Source organism: Equus caballus, chromosome 25, assembly GCF_041296265.1.
Source record: "Equus caballus isolate H_3958 breed thoroughbred chromosome 25, TB-T2T, whole genome shotgun sequence".
Taxonomy (NCBI): Eukaryota; Metazoa; Chordata; class Mammalia; order Perissodactyla; family Equidae; genus Equus; species Equus caballus.
Genome location: NC_091708.1, coordinates 31,525,761 through 31,544,735, shown reverse-complemented (window position 1 = coordinate 31,544,735; position 18,975 = coordinate 31,525,761). Strand labels below are relative to the sequence as shown.

The 18,975-nt window shown below is 41.4% G+C and overlaps 1 protein-coding gene across 1 annotated transcript in view; it reads left to right on the top strand.

The window, feature by feature from the left end:
- BRINP1 (BMP/retinoic acid inducible neural specific 1) overlaps positions 1 to 18,975 on the top strand; it is a 171,932-nt gene that overhangs the window by 30,776 nt on the left and 122,181 nt on the right. The window contains exon 2 of the mRNA XM_023628761.2: positions 16,606 to 16,873. Within this exon, the coding sequence (XP_023484529.1) occupies positions 16,656 to 16,873 (218 nt within the window). The 5' untranslated portion in view covers positions 16,606 to 16,655. The remainder of the gene's footprint in view (positions 1 to 16,605; positions 16,874 to 18,975) is intronic.

Sequence of the window (18,975 nt, the reverse complement as noted above, 5' to 3'; positions counted from 1 at the left end):
CTCAGCAGAAGAACTCCCCAACTGCATGAAATGTTAGTGGTTCTTAAGGAAAGCCCCTTCCCTTCCCCGTGGATCATCACGAATAAGATGGACATTAAACAATGCAATGTTAAGATTCTGTACTTGTTGGAGACAGATGGCTAGATCAGATGGCACTTTGGGTCACCTCTCACCCTAGGAGAGTGCTGATAATCTCACAGAAAGTGAATTTAGGTTTATTGATGTCAGTTACCTCATCCTCTAGCACATTGCCTTGCACATGAAAGGTGTCTAATAAGTACCTGTTGCATGAGTGAAAGTCACTAATATTTAATGATAGCACTTCATACAATGTCTGCATCAGAAAGACCCTCAGAGATCATTTAAAACCTCCAACTGTTTTCTACATGAACAAATGGAGGCCTACGGACAGGAGTCTTGGCCCAGATCACGCAGTGAGTTAGAGACCAAGCTGGCATAGGAGCACAGTCCTCCTGACTCCCAAACCAGTGCTTTTTGCACTGACCAACTCTCATTGCATCCAGCATTGTAACTTGGCTGAGTCTTAGGTTAACCATTTCCAGAGGCCCTTCTGGGTTTTGTGTAAATTATCTGTGCCTTTTGGGGGAGGCCCAGCTGGTGCCTTCTCTCCTCCTCCTGGGCTGGCTCTTTCTGTGGGTCTCTGTCAGGAGAACATTATAATTTTCTCCCTGCTCTCCAGCAGTGCACGGCCACCCCATCACTCACTCTAACAGACCCTGCTGAGCACCCACAGTCTATCTGGAAGCCATTTTCTGTTTGGAAGTCAGTGGCGGTCAGCCAACATTTCAGTAATATTTGCTTTCCTAAGGCTTAGACAAATCAAATCCACTCACTTCCTCAGACTCCATCTCTCTTCTCTGGCATGATTTCCCCTCATCCAAAGCAAGCCAAAATTGAGTACTACTCTCTCCCTCTCTCCCTCCATCTCTTCCTCTTCCTCTCCCTCAATTCTTCCTCCCTCTTTCCCTTTCTTTCTTTTCTCTCTCTCTCTATCATAATATGTAACTTTCTCCTTTATTTCACTAGTATAGAACCATAGCCTGAGACAATGTTAAATTTACAAGAAATGAGAAAACATGTTAGCCACTTTCCTGATTCTGTAGATGCAGAGACCAAGTTCAAGAGAAGTGGTGGGGGTGTCAGTGACCCCATCTTGCCTCTACAGTGGTATTAGGAATGGGGCTTGAATTTAGGCATCCTGACTCAGCCTAGTCCAGTGCCAATTGAACCCCATGGCATCCTTTAGTTTATTCTCTATAAATACCCCTGCTTCAGGCTTTATCTTTGCTGGCTGCTTAGGGCGACGGTCAATCTAGGAATGGGCATGAGAGCACGTTTGGACAATCTCAGGCTCACTACTTCAACTCTCTAGCACCTGGTTCCTTGTCTGTGAAGTGGGACTCAGTTTCCCCATGCTGCAGAGGACACCGTGTTGTTGTGGGGATTAGATGAGGTAATGTGTCCCGTCAGTTCCAGAGTTCTAGATAGATGCCCACTCCTGCTGCCTGGCATTATTAGCCCTCTTTCTTGAATGGGAACTTTCAATATTTCAAAGTTGTGTTTATTCTATAATGAGCATTAGAGGCATCCTGGCAAGGAAGCAAGTATGATATTTTGGGGCAAAGTATCTCTTTTAGGAGCTCTCCCATTTATCTCACTGCCTACTGTGTGCTAGTCTCCAGTCCCAGCAGGAAGCAGTAGGCTTCTCAGACTGTATTTAAAGTCACCTCTGACAGGGAAAGTACCAGCTAGAAATAGACCAGAGTTTCCTTTGGAGTTTCAGAAAAATGGATCCTTTGGGTCAAAGGCTCCTTAATCTGCAAAACACAAGCTGTTTGCCTGACTTGAGGCCTCAGCAGACTTCCTGGGCTTGAAGGGGCTTTGGTATGGAAAATGATTTTTATTTTGAAGATTAAGGGTCCTTTCATCCAAAAGATGCATTTTTTTTTCTTCTTTCCTCAAGCTCCCAATGAAACACCTTGTTCCTTTCTGGCTTAAAACCTGCAACCTCACTTCTTATGCATAGAGTGATTAGGTTACACTGCGCATTCACTGCCTAAGAGGAAGAGAGAACCATAGTGAACACTTAGTGCCCCCCTCTTTCAGGACCAGCCCTCCTCTCCTATTCCCAATATGGGCTAATCATCCCACAAATGCATTAAAATCATCTGGGAGTGTTTTAAGACTACAGACTCTGGGACCTCACCTTCAGAATTTCTGATGAAGTCTGGAGGAAAAAATGCATTTTAAATACAGAGACTGTTGGGGGCCAGCCTGGTTGCCTAGTGGTTAAGTTCGGTGCACTCTGCTTTGGCGGCCCTGGTTCGGTTCCTGGGTGCAGACCTGCACCACTTGTCAGTGACCCACATACAAATAGAGGAAGGTTGGCATAGATGGTAGCTCAGGGCGAATCTTCCTGACCAAAAAAAAAAGCCCCAAAAAACAGAGACTGCTTGGGACTCCCACAAGCTACGTTAGCTTAAAGACACCTAGCTTAGGCCCAGGAGTCCCCAGCCCCGTAGCAGGCAGTGCAGTGTGGTGGCGAAGAGCCTAGACTTTGGAGAGACGTCGAATCAAATCTCAGCTCGGACTCTTACAATCCATGATGTAACTTTGAACAAATTACTAAACTTCGCTGACTCAGTTTCCTTATCCAAAAAATGGGAATAGTAATATTACCTAGTGTGTCTGTTAGCTACCCTCCCTCCAGCCCCCCTCCCCCCACACCACCAATTCAGTGGCTTTAAACAACGGGTATTTATTAACACAGCTCATGCATCTGTGGGTCAGCTGGGGTCGGGGTGGGGGCTGATCTAACCCAATCTCGCTGATCTGGGCTGGGCTGCTCCTGCTCCTGCAGTTCAGCTGGGGTCTCTGCTTTAGGCTTGGCTTGGCTGAGGCATGATAGCTGGACAGTCTGCTCCACATGTCTTTCATTCTCCTTCTGAAACCCCGGTCACATCCCTTTTGTGGCAGTAGCAGAAGCATAAGAGGTAAAACAGAAACCCACAAAGTCTCTTGAGGTATAGGCTCAAAACTGGCACAACATCGCTTCTGCCTCATTCTAATGACCAAAGGAAGTTACAATGATGAGCCTAAATGCAAGGAATGGGGAGTAGACTACACCTCTTTGGTAGAAGAGCTGGAAAACTATGTGACGAAGTGCTGATTATAGGGAGAGATGATGATTTGGGGCCATTAATCTGCCACATCTATCCCATAGGTAGTTGTGGAGCCCAACTGAAATAATATTTGTAAAGTTCTGACACAGTTCCTGTCATACACTAAATGTACATATATTATTTTCATCATGCTCGTTATTCTAGTAAGGACTCAAAAATGGTGGCTAGAATTATTAATCCAGTGTTCCTAAATCTAGCCACATAGATAGGAAAACAGATGTTCAGAGAGATGATGGAGCTTTCTGAAAATCACACAGATGGGGCAGGTTGAGCCCTTAAAATCAGACAGCGCAATGATTTTTTTTATTTGGGATTTGAAGGACAACGGGAAGGATCCAGGTTCTAGCTTATCTTGATATTGACATTCCAACAATAGTAAGGCATTTCTTAAAGTTAAGCAATGGCTTCAGGTGACCCTGACCATCTCCCTCACCTGCCAGGATGCTGGGTCTTATACTTTAGTGTATATAATAATCACCTAGAGCATTTATTAAAGACACAGTAATTCAGTAGGTTTGGTGAAGGGTCCAGGAGATTAAATATTTATTAAGCATCTCTAGTGACTTTTACTTTGTTGGCCTGTGGCCTACTCTTTCTGAAACCCAAAGGAATGACAAAGGGAGGGTAACGTTGAATCCTTTGGTTGATTCTCATATTAATAGGACTAGAGCTCTGGGACAGAATGACAGCTCTAGGATCTGTGAGAGCTTAGAGAGTGTTGGACAGAGACAGTGGTGATAGAGAAAGATGGACTGGGCCATGCACGTATTTACCAAGGAACTCTCATGGCAGCAGGAACACCCCAAAACAAGAACCACAGGAGGGTCAATGAACTAACACTAGTTGAGCCAATTTTATGTATGTGTGCAGATGTGTGTTGAGAGATTGCTGTTATCTGTTGGGGCTTTGTGTGTTTCCAGCAACAGAGTACCAAACTTACTGGATTAAAGTTAAAAAAATAAAACAAAGGGGCTGGCCCCGTGGCCAAGTGGTTAAGTTCGCGCGCTCTGCTGCAGGCGGCCCAGTGTTTCGTTGGTTCGAATCCTGGGCGCGGACATGGCACTGCTCGTCAGACCACGCTGAGGCAGCGTCCCACATGCCACAACTAGAAGGACCCGCAACGAAGAATATACAACTATGTACCAGGGGGCTTTGGGGAGAAAAAGGGAAAAAATAAAATCTTTAAAAAAAAATAAATAAATAAAACAAAAAAGCAAAACAAAATAACCCACTAGTTGTGAGGTCGTGTGTAAATTACTGAAACTTTCTGGCCCATTTCCTCTCCCATTAAATGGGAGTAATAATCATACCTTCTTCAGAAGCTTGTTTTGAGGTCTAAGTGAATTATGCATGTTTAATTAAAATAATTTACTGGTGCTACCTTGCTGAATATTCATCTTCTTATCTCTGGAATGACAGGTATAAATCTCTGCTCTATATATGTGAAAACTGGCTCTGAGATCAAATGGGACCTTGATCCCTCTGCATCATGAAGTTTTGCTGGAATGTGAGGATGGAAGGAGGAATGTCTTAAGAGACTAGGGGTGAGAGATGACGCTTACAGTCTCCAAAGTGACCACATTTTTTTCAATCTATGATTGCTGACCTGGCAACTGCTTAAATACTCAGATGTGTCCCCTACCTTCTTCCTTGGATTTCCTGGTTGCCCTGGACAAGCAGACGTTGTAGCAGTCCTCTTAGTGCCTCATTTAAAAAGCATTCTGTAAAAGGATGAGGCCATTGCACAAGAACAGGCAGAACCTGAGGAGCTTCGATCCAAATGGATCCACCAGGATCCTTTCAGCTGTTTTCATTAGTAACCTTTTGGAAACATCAAGCCAAGGCTCAGAACTTTTGATGAGTAAATGCTGAAATTTAGGTTCAAATGGAACCTTAAGTGTTTTATTTATTTGTTCCACTGAATATTAAGATACATTAGCTACAGGGAGGAATTCAGAGCCATTAACTCAGCAGAACACTGTTTATTTATTGAACAATTATATTTTGAGCACTTGTGTAGTGCCAGTTTTCATCTTTGGCACCCTGTTCTGACTCCAGCCTCTTCGGTATTCCTCTCTAGGGAGAGCAATTTTTCTTATTCATCTCTGTATCCTATGCAGCATCTAGTTTAGTGATTTGCACATGATAGGTGGGATTGCATCACCTTATGTCTTTTGCTCACATTGGTCCCACTACCTGAGAAGCATTCTATTACGTCTTTTTTTAGTCCTTTCGGCTAGAGAATCACTACTTGAACCACTGGAGGCCAAGTGAAATCTCAGAGCCCCAGAGAAGTCTTCTTGAACTGGCTCTGTTTGAGTTACTTTTCCCCTCCTTTGTTCCAACAACATTTTGTTTAGGTGTCTGGTAAAACTCAGCCCGTTGTTTTGAAATTTGGGGTATATGGATTTCTCTCTCTTACCAGCATATGGCTCCCTAAAGTTGTGGATACTTTCTTATTTTTCTTTGATCCCCAGTGACTGGTACAGAGTTGGGCGTTCCACCCCAACCCCAGATCCTATGCTGTTCTTTCAATCATTACTAATTTCTTTTCTCTCTCATATTTTTCTTTTCTTCTTTAATTTTTTATCTCACTTCTGACTCTATAAATATCCTCATCTTTCTCCAAAACAAAGTTCTATCGACTGTTTGCTTCCCTTTCTGGTGGAAAGGAAGGAAGAGCATTGGCTACTCCTTTCTTGATCTTTCCTTCTTTGCCAAGTGCTCTACATTCTATGTCTCTATTTATCCATGTCCCACTCATGCCCTAATCTCTTTCAATGAATCTTCAGTTCACATCAAGGCATGGGAAACTGTCAGCTACCTCTGTTTCTTAAGTTCAGTAAGCATTTGAGTTTTTATCATGTTGGACTACTCTGTAGCCTTTTGGAATTTGAGACCCTTATCTTCTTAAATATTTCTGCTCCTCTGGCTTTGTTGACATTGTTCCCTCATGAATGATTCTCTTCCTCTCCCTCTTACAATCCCTTCATACTCCACTTCAAATGATGCTTTCACTCTTTATCCTGCCTAAATATGAGCATTGCTCCATAATTGTTTCTATCATTCTTGTTTCACTCATATTCACTGAGTGTTGTCATTCACTTCCACAACTCTAACCACCACTAGTTCATACTGATTTATAATTCTCTACCTCTAGTCCTGGCATCTCTTTTGATTTGGACTCAGGAGTTCTGGGGCCTACTGGATATTCTGACATGAATGTTCAACAGACTCCTCAAACTCAACAGGTCCAAGAGTGAACTTGTCGTCATTCACTATAAATCCATTCCTTTTCCACTATTGTTTATTATCATGAATGATACCATCATCAATCTAATCAAACCAGACCCAGGAGTCATCATAGACACCTTTCTTTTCCCACTCCATCCACTCAGACAGTCACTAAATCTTGCTTATTTTGCCTCTTAACTTTTTTTCCTTTTTTCTGTCAAATATAACATATCTTGTTCAGACGATATCTAGCATAGACTATTGTAATAGCCTCTTCAATTTTATCGTTGTCCTTTTAAAATCTATCTACTACCTCCTACAGTTGGAGTAATCCATCTAAAATGAACCACTAACACAGGACTTCTCTGTTTAAAAGTCTTCAATGGCTTCCTGTGACCCCCAAAGGGCTGGTCCTAGCTCTTGATTTATTCGGTTCATTCATTCAATAAATACAGATTTAGTGCCTCTCGTATGATTGGTTCCAGATCCTGGGCATACATGGAGGGGAGGGGAAGAAAGAATCTATGTCTTCAAGAAACTACCAGTCATGTGTAAAGACATGATTATAAAACAAGTGACCCCATTTAGCTAGTTTGCTTCATCTCCTGCCACTCCCTGCCTTGAAATCCCACTGCAATAGCTGTGAAATGTTCATAGATCTTATACACACACCACACTCCTTCCTTCCTTTCCCATGATTTTCTCCTGGCCTGAAACACAGGACCCATATTTTGTCACCTCACAAATGCTACTTTATCTTCTAAGGCCTGGCCTGGATGCCATCTCCAGAAAGCTCTCTTGGAGTCTGTATCTTAAGGCTCCATGTTGCATAGAACACTGGGTATACCCTGTCTTTGCCTTGTTACATTATATTTAGATTGCCTGTTAATTGTGCATCTCCTGCTCTGGACTGTGAAAGCTAATTAAAATAGTAGGAACTCAACAAATATTTGTTGAATTTTTCCAAATTGGCCCAGAAAAGTCATTCCAAAATGTTAATTTCACTTTCCTTTTTGAAAGATCGCCTGCAGGCGCTGTTGATAATTTTGAAGGAAAGCTTAAAGGTAGTTTTCCTGAATTTAAATCTTCACATTCTTAAATGTGGCTTCAAATGAAATATTTATGAATGAAAAGATGCTATACATAACATATTATTAATTACAAGAAGTAGTATTTAGGATCCACAAAAAATCACAAAAACAAGTATTTCATGTATTTCAATTTTCTTTCAGATTAATATGGCCTTCCCTGGGTTCAACATTTCCAGAAGTTTCACACCTCAAGTTGACTTAGCTGTTCTCTTCATTAACATCTTTACAGTTAATTTGTGGTTGTTCACGATTGTCCAAATAATAAAACTCCAGCTAAGGATGATGTGGTTTCTTAACTTAGTGTATTAAAGCACTGAGTCATAGAACTTAGAATTGGCTTAAGTTGAAGTTCACTTCTGCCATTTTTAAAAAATGTGTCGCTGGAAAAATCTCCAGGTTTTTTTAGAAGACTCTCAGTTTTATCATCTGCAAAATATAAATTATGCTATTTCATAGGATTTTTCTGTGGATTTAATCTTATGGGGCATGAGAAAGAGTCTGGCATAATATCTAGTATATAGTAGGTGCACAGTAGTCTTTTACTTGACCTTACTAATGTGTTTAAAATATAATGTGAAGTGTGAATAGGCTATTGTAAAGTTGGGAAATAGGGATGGACATTGCAAGAAGAGGAAAGAGCACAAGCAAAGGCAAGGAGGAATGAAAGTTTAAAGTGTGTTCAGTCAGTGCAATTGGGAAAAGTCTGGAGGACAGGGTGAATTGAGGATGAGATGTGGAAAAGTGGAAGTTGGAAAAGCTGAGTCTATAAAGGATCCAGCTCAGAAGCACTGTTGAATGCAAGACTAAAAGGTAAGGCAATCGATAGGGAATTGTTAAGTCTGTTTAACTAGGGGAGTGTCATGGTCATATCTGTATTCAGAAAAATTACTCTGGCAACTGGAGTGATGCTTAGGATGAAGGGGGCAGAGATACATGAAGCAGGAAGACCAATAGGAAGATGGTTGTGATAGTCCAAGTAAGAGAGAGCCAGAGCCAGGTTTTGAATGACAGATATCAAGAGGGAATGTGCTTAGAAAAGAGAGCTTTCTAAGGTAAAGTGTATAAGGGAGAGGGAGGAGATATGCAGGGTCACACTGAGATTTACCGAGAAGACAGGAGAAGGATAAAGTTGTCAATAGAAGTGGATGAATATGAAAACAAAGTAAATTGACAGGATGAGGAGATAATGATGGTGGTGGTGGAGGATATGGTTGAATAGGGTGAAGGAGGAATTTAGGGAAAGTCTCAGACTTCTCACAGGCATGATTTGGGAGATTACTTATTCACTTGAATGGGGAATACCAGGAGAAGGAGAAGTTTATGAGAGTGATGATGGCTTTAGTCTGGGATACTCTGAGTTTGAGAAGCTTATGGGATTTCCTAGAGATATTGGTTATGTGTTTGAAAATAAGATAAAATAGACTAACTATAATGAACACTCATTCCAATGGTTTACAAACTTTTTAATAATCACACACATGACAATCAGTAGAAATTTTTGACAATATGCTTCTGTATGCATGTATGTATGTAAGTTACACATATTACTTTTACTAGCTAATGTCATGATTCCCCAATGCTCAATGTCCACTTAGAGCAAGGGTCAGCATTAATAATAATGTATGTAAATCCATATTTTAATTTGTTCTCTTGATCATAATGAATTATTTTGGCCAATCCTTGACAAATCTGCTTAGATCCTCATTGATTTGGTTTGACATTGTAATATGCCCATTCCTCTACCACTTTCTTGTTCATGCTGACTTGAATTATTATCATTATTGCCAATCCAGTTTGTTTTTAAGCCACTTGCCATTTTGTGAGACTTGGTTTAGTTAAAATCATATAATATAATCCGAAACTCCATTGTTTATAAACTAGGCACAGATAAACGCAAAAGCATCGCAATATACTGAAAGTGAAGGAAAGATGGAACCCAGCCTCTTCATGCTGTAGGACTCCCATTCTTTACTCCAGTATCGCTGGTGACTTGTGATCGTCTGATATTTGGGCTAAGTGTTGAAAGTAGGTAATAAACATGTACACTAGAAGTTCTGATATTTTTTCCTGTTCTATGTGTCCTGATTAGTAAAATCCGATGAGACTCCGTTAGTCTTTTACACTGAGCTGGGCACTGAGGTAAGTTTAATACATGGAATCTTTACTTTGACCAAACAGAATTCATAGAGTTAAATCAGGGAAAAAACCCAAATTTGATTCTTGTTTTCTACTGTTTAAATTTACTCTTGGATCAGGTTTCCCTGACATTTGAATGAAACTTAAGGCAAGTCCATGATTTTTTCAAGTTACATTCAATATTTTTTCTGTTTACCTCTATTCCTCATATACAGTCTTGATTTGGTAATTAATGTGTCCAATTCAGAATATTACAACAAACAAATCAAATTTTCTTTAAAGTGACAACTTCACTCTTCCTCCAGATTCCCCTGTTCTTTCTCCCAGTTTAGGATTTTGCCATATCTCCTCCATCTTCCTAACCTTGATCTTGACTTCTCCAGAGTACAGAGTTTGATCAAGGAGAGAGAGGTAAGGAGGAAGCAAGAGTCTTCCTTGTCTAGTACTTTTTTTGATGACAGCATCAGTGCTCTGAGGACTTGGCAGGGGTTTAGTGGTAACGTGTTTCACATGCAGCGTCTTGGGGGGTATCCAGGGCTTCCCTTCTTCTCTGGGATCTCTTACTGGCGATTCCTTTGATGAAGGAAAATGCATCTCTTTTCAGTTGCATGCCAGCCAGTCATTCCTGAGACCACTGGTAAACGGCAGGGAGATTCCAGTTTCCTTTAGCCAGAACCTCTTTCCCTCCAGAGCAGGATCTAGGGCAATGTCTCTGGCTTTCTCTTGCATGTGGCCTACCTCTGATCCATGGGGGACACATTCCTTACACATAAGCTAAGGAAGTACTTCCCAAATTGCAGCCACTACTGTGCCACCAGGTTTAGCCTACCCTTCTTTGGATTTCTGTCTTTAGAATTCTTTTTTTAGCTTTCTTTGAGGTGAGTCAGACAGTTATCCGTCATGCTCCCCCAAGCCCCTGGGAGCATTTATCATGTTCTTTGAGTTTGTTGAAACTTGAGGCGAGGAGCTTCTACCCTGACTCTCCCTCTGAGTTGTTTGAGGAAGGGCAGGAGGAGTCACAGCACACAGTCAGTTCTCACTTAAACTCCTCTTGGAATCCCAACGTCGAACTCTTTATGCTGTCATGTGGGTGAGAAATTAAGAATCTTAAAAAGTGCATTTTGGCTACCTTTTTTGGTAAGTCCTGGATAGTGGTTATGCACTTCTTTTTAGAATATGTTATCTATTGGTATCTATTGACTTGGGCTTTGGCTGAAACTGAGACTAAAATAGGTGTATTTAAAGTCTTATTTAATCTTTATCTGAACCCTAAGAGGTACTCATCCTCCTGTTATTGCCCACATTTTACAGATAAGGAAACTGAGGCACAGAGGGGTTTATTAATGTGCTCAAGGTCACCCAGCTTTGTAAGTTTGTGTCTCTGGTAAGAAGTCTTATCTGGAGATTCAGGTTTAGAAATTGAAGCCTGGATGTGGGTGATCTCAGACTGGGTCATCAGCCTCAGGGACCCCCAAGGGTGGGGGATGAAGGAAGCCTTCCGTTCCATTCTCTGGCCCAAAATGTGAGTGATGGTGCAGCAATCCATGCAGAAAGCTCCAGAGGAGAAGCTTGGTGACACTGCTGCTGGAAGGCCCGTCTCTCTCATCTCTTTCTCCTGCATGTGTTCCTCAGATGTAAAAAATTTACAATGGCAACAATTAGAGAATGTGCTCTGTGTAGGATGAACCCGATTCCCTTAATAACACTGCAGGCTTATATATAGCAGGGTTCAGCCAAGGGCCCCATGTGCTCTCCGGGCTACAGCCCATGTCAGCAGCTCCACGTCCAATAGGGCACCTTGCAACAGCGGGCCTGTGACTCACAGAAGGTCACAGAGAGTCAAGGGCAGCACTCGGAATAGAACCAGCCTCTGTTTAACAGGCTCTAAACCCTAGTGGCAGGAAGTTCCCTTTATGAATGTTGGAACAACGACAGTTCTGAAATGTAGTAGATACCCAGAGCTGTCTAGAGGATATGACAATTGGGAGATATGGCCCTTGAACATGGGAGTTTTTATTTGTAACATATTTATTGTCTGCTTCTTTATTGATTTTGAAGGGAGGCGGCAGGTACACAGTGGCTCAACCAAACAGTTGTAGGAGAGAGTGAATTGGGTTCTCCAAATGTTGATAAAAACCTGGAGATGGATGAATGACCTTCCCAGGCAGTGTCATAGAGCAGAGAAGGCTCATTCTAGCCCTGCACTGTCCGATAACAATAGAATACCATCTGCACTGGTAATTTTAAAGTTTTAGCAGTCATATTAAAACAATTAAAAAGAAATAGATGAAACGAATTTTAATAATGTGTTTTATTGAACCTAATACATTCAAACTAGTAATATTTCAACATGTAGCCAATATAAAATATCAGTGAGATATTTTGCATTCTGTTGCTCCTACTGAGTCTTTGAAATCTGGGTCTATATTTTATATGTGCAGCACCTCTGTATTGGGCCTAGCCATACTTGAAGTGCTTGATGGCCCCATGGTCAGTGCTCCCAAATTGAACAGCACAGCCTCCAACTTTAGCTCTGCCATTTGCCAGCTTTGTGATGTTGGGCCAGTTACTTAAAACTTCTGAACCTCAGTTTCCCTCCCTCCATGTATAAAATGGGGACCATAGCCTCTCAGGATATTGTGACGAGGTCACATGTATAAAGCAACTAGCAGGGTTCCTGATACGTAGTAAATACTGAATAAATGCGTGATTCCTTCCTCAAACTGACTTTAACAGCAGCTACACTGAAAGCCCCCGAGGGAGACTGAACTGCAGCTCAACCTCTGATATGTCCAACAGTAAACCAGTGCTGACCCTCTCTCTGACCCTTCCTTCCACTGACATTTCTTTTTCCCCAGAGGCATCTGCACTGCTCTCTCCTTCACTTCCTTCAGGCCTCTGCTCCAAAACCATTTTCTCAGAGAAAGTTTTCCTGAAACCATTGTACGCAAAGCAATACCCTCGCTCTCACTCCCTCTTCCTTGCACTATATTCTTCAGAGCTCTCCTCACCATCATATATGTGGTTACTGTTCATCTGTTTACTCCTCTCAACCTAAGAGAAAATGAATTCCCTGAGGGCTTTGGCTGCTCTGTTCACTATTTAATTTCCAGCTAAATGTGATAATGGGTGAATTTCTTAAACATCCCCAATGTGTTGTCCTGAGTGTACAGCACCAAAATGAAATACCCAGTTCTTGCCTGATGAGGGAGAGAGAGAGAGAAAGAGAAATATGGGTGATCAAATGCCTCATGGACCCTTATTCTCGCTAAAACCTCTGCTACCCTGTGTGCCACTCGGGGCACACACCCCATCATCCTGCCCTCTCCCAACCCCAAGTCTTGTTTTATGCTACCCACTCTGCTGGAGTTTCCTTTTCCTCATCTCTGCTTAATAAAATCATATATGCTATTTAAGGCTCTGTTCAAAGACCACTTCTTCTTAGAATCCTCTTCAGATCTCTCGGTTGAAAACGTTATCTCTGGCCTGTATTCCTCCATGAGACTTTTTTCTTCTGTTCTAGTATTTATGACAGCATATTTCATATTACAATTCATTACCCATGTGTATGACTGCCCCATGACACTATGGATCTCTGGAGGGCAGGACCTAATTTCAGCCGGGGTGGGGGATGTAGTGGAAACTATACAGATTTTTTAATGAGATATACATGGGTTAGAATCTTGAATCTAATACTCAGGAATTGTGAGCTTGGGAAAGTTATTTAATGTCTCCAAGTCCCAAGATGCTCATCTGTTAAATGGGATAACTGTTGCCACCTCGCAGAATAAACCTTTATCAACATCTGCTCTGTACTGGATGCTTTGGCTGCTACCAAGAGAACAGATACTTTTAGATCCAAGCACACAGTAGATGCTCAATAAATACCAGTCACGTAACCCTTATATTATCCAAAGTCTCTAGTACATTTGGTGCTAACATGGGCTTATTTACAGAATGGGAGTCACAATGTCTGTCATCAAATGGCAACATTTAGGCAACATCTCTACTAGTCCTAGTTCTTGCCCAACAAAACACCCCATTTCTATTAAAATGCACCTTGTAGAAACTTTCATTTTCATTTCTCACATTCTGTGGATTATTGTGATTTTCTAAGTCAACAGAGACATGTTCAGACTTCTTCCATGAAGCACTCATCTTTACTTGCTCAAATGTAGATTGCATCACAAGCCACAACAACAAAGAAGGTTCAGACACAGCCACATACACCCACTGCCCTGTCAAAACAACGTGGAAGAATGAAAACCAGGAGCTATGAGACAAGAGTCTGGCCCAATTAGCCACTCAGGTCACAATATGAACAAAGGAGTTGGGTTAGAGCAGGGCTTAACTTTTGCACCCTTGACATTTTGGGTCCAATATTGTTTATTTTTGGGGACTGTCCTGCGCATTGTAGGATTTGTGGCAGCATCTCTAGCCTCTACCCACTACATGCCAGTAGCACACCCTCCATCATGACAATCAAAGGTGTCCCTTGGGGGTCAAAATGGCCTCCACTTTGGGAAGTACTGGATTAGATCTTTCAAATTTCAGCTAATTCTAGGACTACAGGCTGAAGTCTCTCTCTGTTACACATGCAGACACATACACATAGGCTACTGTTCCATGTATAGCCTCATTCTGCTTTTGAAAGGGGTGATGTTCTGAATCCTGTTTCCTTGCAAACAGTCTAACAGCCAGGCATTCTCTCCCAGGCTCCCCTCACCCCCTGCACCCACTTACAACAGAAGCCATGTATAAGGGCTGGATAGGTGACATGCTGTGATTTCAGTGTGCTGTAGCTCCCCACCGGGATCTTTGAACAATCACCTCCACCCCCTGCTTGCCACTCAGGTGGGCTCCGGCAGACAGTTTTGGCAGCTGTAGCTGTTACAGCTCTGCATTCAACATGTACGGCTTTGTTTTAGGCTCTGAACAAAACTTCAGGCCACAGCTTCTGCCAGCCCACTCCTCTGTTCACGTGCCTCTCTCCTTTGCCCCTGACAGCTGGGGCTTGCAGTGCCAAGCAGATTGCTGTAGCTACTCATAATAAAATGGTGCAATTGGACAACAGAGGGAAATATCCAACTGGATGGGAAATTCACATCTCTTTCTTTCTGATTTTCTCTTTTTTAGCTTTACTTTCTTCCCATTTTCAGCTGGAAGGGTAAACAAATAAGCTGTCATATTTATTCATGTTTATCTATATTTTTACATTTGACAAAATGTTTGTGTCCTTGCCACATTTTGAAATGGTAGCATAAAAATCAGAGATTTAGAGAGAGGATATGACTGTCTGGAGTCACATAGCTAGCCATGTATAGAAACAGTCTTTTAAAGGTTCTTTCCACTTAAAGCCTCATAGCCCAGTGAGAAACACAGACACAGAAACGAATAGGTGTAATAAAAGATAATAAGTATTAACATACAGTTATTAAAGTGAGCAACTGGAGCTGAGAGAAAGGAACAACTAACACTTTTGATAGGAATAGAAAAAAGAAATGATCTTTGAGGACTTGACCTCAACTAGCTACTGAAAGATAAACAGGACTTGGCCGGACAGTGAGGACCATATGAGCAAAGACCCTCCCAGCAGGGAATAAGTGGACGTCATCAGTACCAACATTCATCATTATCATTATCCTCATCATCATTGATGCCATTTATTGAGCACTTAACCAAATGCCAGGCACTGGGTGGAACACTTTACGTCAATTGTGTCATTTCATTCTCACATTAGTTCTGGCTGTGGATGCTATTGTTAACTACGTTTTACAGACAAGGAAGCTGAGACTCAGAGAAGTTAAATGACTTGCCTGAAATAATACTGTTTATAACTGATAGTACCTGGATTCAAAGCTGCCCTTCAATATAGAAAAGGATAGCCTCTTCTAGAATAAGTGGGATGGGGACACAGACAACACAGCATTAAACTAGTAAGTAGAATGATGATGAAATGATAAAAACAAAACATGGAAATTTTCCAAAGACCGGGCATGGCCTTGTGGTTTCTCTTCTCTCCTCCCCAAAAGGAGCTTCTGTGTAAGCTCTCCCTTAGTCTTGTGTTTCTCCAGCATGGCTCCACTGTGCTATGCCACCACTGAAAGAAGAGGTGAGCAAGCCTCCACCCAGTTCCTTGGCCTTAAGTTTTCCTTCTGAGCACCAGGGAAGCTTGAGGCTCAGAGTCTCAAAGTGGATTCTCTCGTCACATTTCCTTGGATTGAAAGAGATGTCCACTGAGCATTGTAGAAGTGGACTCTAATGAAGTCCATGAGCTCTTCATCCGTAAGGTATCCAACCCAGATAGTCCTGGTCATTATCCACCCTAAGACTTTGTGCCTTCACCTACTTATGCAAAAGCAAATCATGTGTTCTGTAGGTACATGCCTGTGTGAGAGGAGGAAAGAAAGGAACTCTCATTTTGCTGAGTCTCTGCTATGACAGGCAGGTTGTTTGTGAAGTTACTAGGTGGGACAGACACTGGAGGTCCCTTTCTGGCTGTGTCAGACTCTGTTTCTCCATTTGTTGGTTTCATTCATCTTTTCAACACATATGACTTGAACACCTACAATGTTCCAAGTGCCGAGATAGAGGCATGTAAGCCCATCCTGTGTTTTACAAACGAGGAAACTGCATCATAAGAAGTCAAGCAGTTTGTCCATGTTCACACAACATGTGAACAGCAAAGCAGGAACATGAGCCCAGATCTCCTTCAAGGCCATGCTCTTAACCTGACCCTGTACTGATCTTTGTAAACCTTAAAGCACTCTACTGATGTAAGGTAGTACTATGAAGATGTGTTAATACCATTTTTCTTTTCCTTTGTCTTTCTCTCTCTTCCTTTTATTTTGTTTTATTTTTTTTTCCCTTCTCTCTCTTTCCTCTCTCCCTCTTTACTTCCTCCTTTCTCTCTCTCTCTCTTTTTATTCTTTTCTCCACAGGACTCCACAGAATGGAGCAAGAATGAGAGGAAAAAGGCCGGCAGAAAAGCATGAACTGGAGGTTTGTTGAGCTCCTCTACTTCCTGTTTATATGGGGCCGTATCTCAGTGCAGCCCTCCCACCAGGAACCAGCTGGGACAGACCAACATGTCTCCAAGGAATTTGATTGGCTTATTTCAGACAGGGGGCCTTTCCACCACTCCAGGAGCTACCTATCCTTTGTGGAAAGACACCGTCAAGGATTTACAACCAGATATAAAATATACAGGTAAGATCTGGGCTAAGTTAGCCTTTGTATTTCATTCATAGAGTGCTTTTTGGGGTCAGTCGTTGGAATGAGACTTGCTGTTTGAAGTAGCATCTGAGCCATAAGAATCATGCCCTTTCAGCAGGATGTTACTCACTTTCTCACTTCTTTTTTTTTTTTTTTTTACTTTTTGCAAGAGATTAATAATGATAAGGAGAAGAGCAAATAGTTAATGTTTATTGAGTACTTACTGTGTGTTGGACATGGTGTTAGTACTTTCTTTATACTATTTCATTTAAACCTTATAACAACCATCAGAGATAGGTTCCATCTGTTTTCTCCACTTTATAGATGAAGTAATTGAGCTTCAGCTGGTGAAATAACTTGTCTAAAGTCACATAGTCAGTAAGTGGTGGGACTGGGATTCAGACTTTGGTTTATCTGCATCCACAGTCACACTAATTTTAGTCAATCACTTTAGGCATAAGCAGTGCTGTTTTGCAAATGCTATTAACGTACCCAATATCCTACTCAAACTTATTCACACATTTGGAAACAAGTAAGGATACTTGATGAGCAACCTTTTCTTGAGCAGATCTGAACTGGTTCTTGGCCTATTGGAATCCTACTCATCCAGAAAGGACTTGGCCACAGTTCTTTTCTCTTTGAAACCATCTTAGATTCTCTCCATTCCACATGATCACCCTCTCTTTTATATTGACACAGCTTGCTACACTTATACCTCTTTAGTTTTCAGTCATTTGGAATTAGAGTGCAATCTTGTATTTCTTTCTCACCTAACTAGAAACTCCATGAGGGCAGAACTTATATGTATATATATGTATAATTCATTTCTGGGTCCCCAGAGTGATTTTGTTCTACCTCGTATCATAAGCATACAACAAATGTTGTGGACTTCAATGAATTGGAGAATGCAAAAGACTCTCTAGAAGTGTAGTCTTTGTCTTAAAGGTCAAGGAAGAAGGACAAACCCTAACACTTCTGAGCCCATCAAAATAATTGAGCCAGAAAACATGGTGGAGGATAGAACCCTGGCCTGCAGCTGGGAAGGCATGGATTCAGGTCTTAAATCTTTTATGTATTTGATATGAAAATGGGCTAATCTCCTTTGCACATTTTGTGACATTGTGGACTGGGAATGAGTGACTCATGAAATCTCTACCAGCTGCAAATGCCTGTGATTCTGGGCTGAATATTCAAATCGTAGCTTGAAAGTTGGCCCACTAGTGACTGAGGTCTTGCAATGGTTCTATTTATGCAAGAGCTCACAGATGAACTTTCTGTGAGCCTTGAAGAGTGGTAAATAATCAGAGAGTTATTGGGAAAAGATGGTCTGGGTATGATGAAAAGCAGAACACAAAGGAAAATGAATATGAGGTGTGCAAGAAAAGGAAAAAAGCACAGGGATCAGAAATATGGTGCATTTCTTCTTTCAAAAGAGAATATCAGAATTTCAAAAATAAAGTTATTGATTCAAAGGTCTTTAGGAGACTTACTCCTAAACAACCTAAGAACAGTAGTTATCTACTTAATTTCAAATTTGGATTCTTAAAATAGTTTCTGACAGAATACAGTCATTGCTGTTTATGAATATGCATAAACCAACCATGGGTGCTCATTGATTACTCAACAGAATATACCAATATCTGAAATCCCTGGTATTGGGAAGAATATAAAATTGAGATGTTGGATTTAGGGGAATAGAAGAAGTAGTGAAGATCCAGATATCTTATTCTGTTGGTGTTTCGTTAGATAATAATAACCTCTTGATTTTATATGTGGCTTTCTCTTCCATTTGAGCCTCCTGAGAATACTTTAAAGTTGGGATTACTGGGGTTCGTATTTCATTTTAAAGATCACAAGATGAATGACTCAAATAAAGGTTTGTAGCCAAGGAAAGGTGGAGCTTGGACTGGAAACAAAATCTGGTTATAAGTCCATAACCACAGTAATGAATACACTAGACCTGAAGGGATCCATTCATTGTTTCCAAATGTTGCTTCACAACTATTATATGCCAGACACTGTGCTAGACATTGGGTATAAGTTGCCCTGAAGATAAGTAGTCATGATATGACATGAGCGATGACTATACTGGAGTT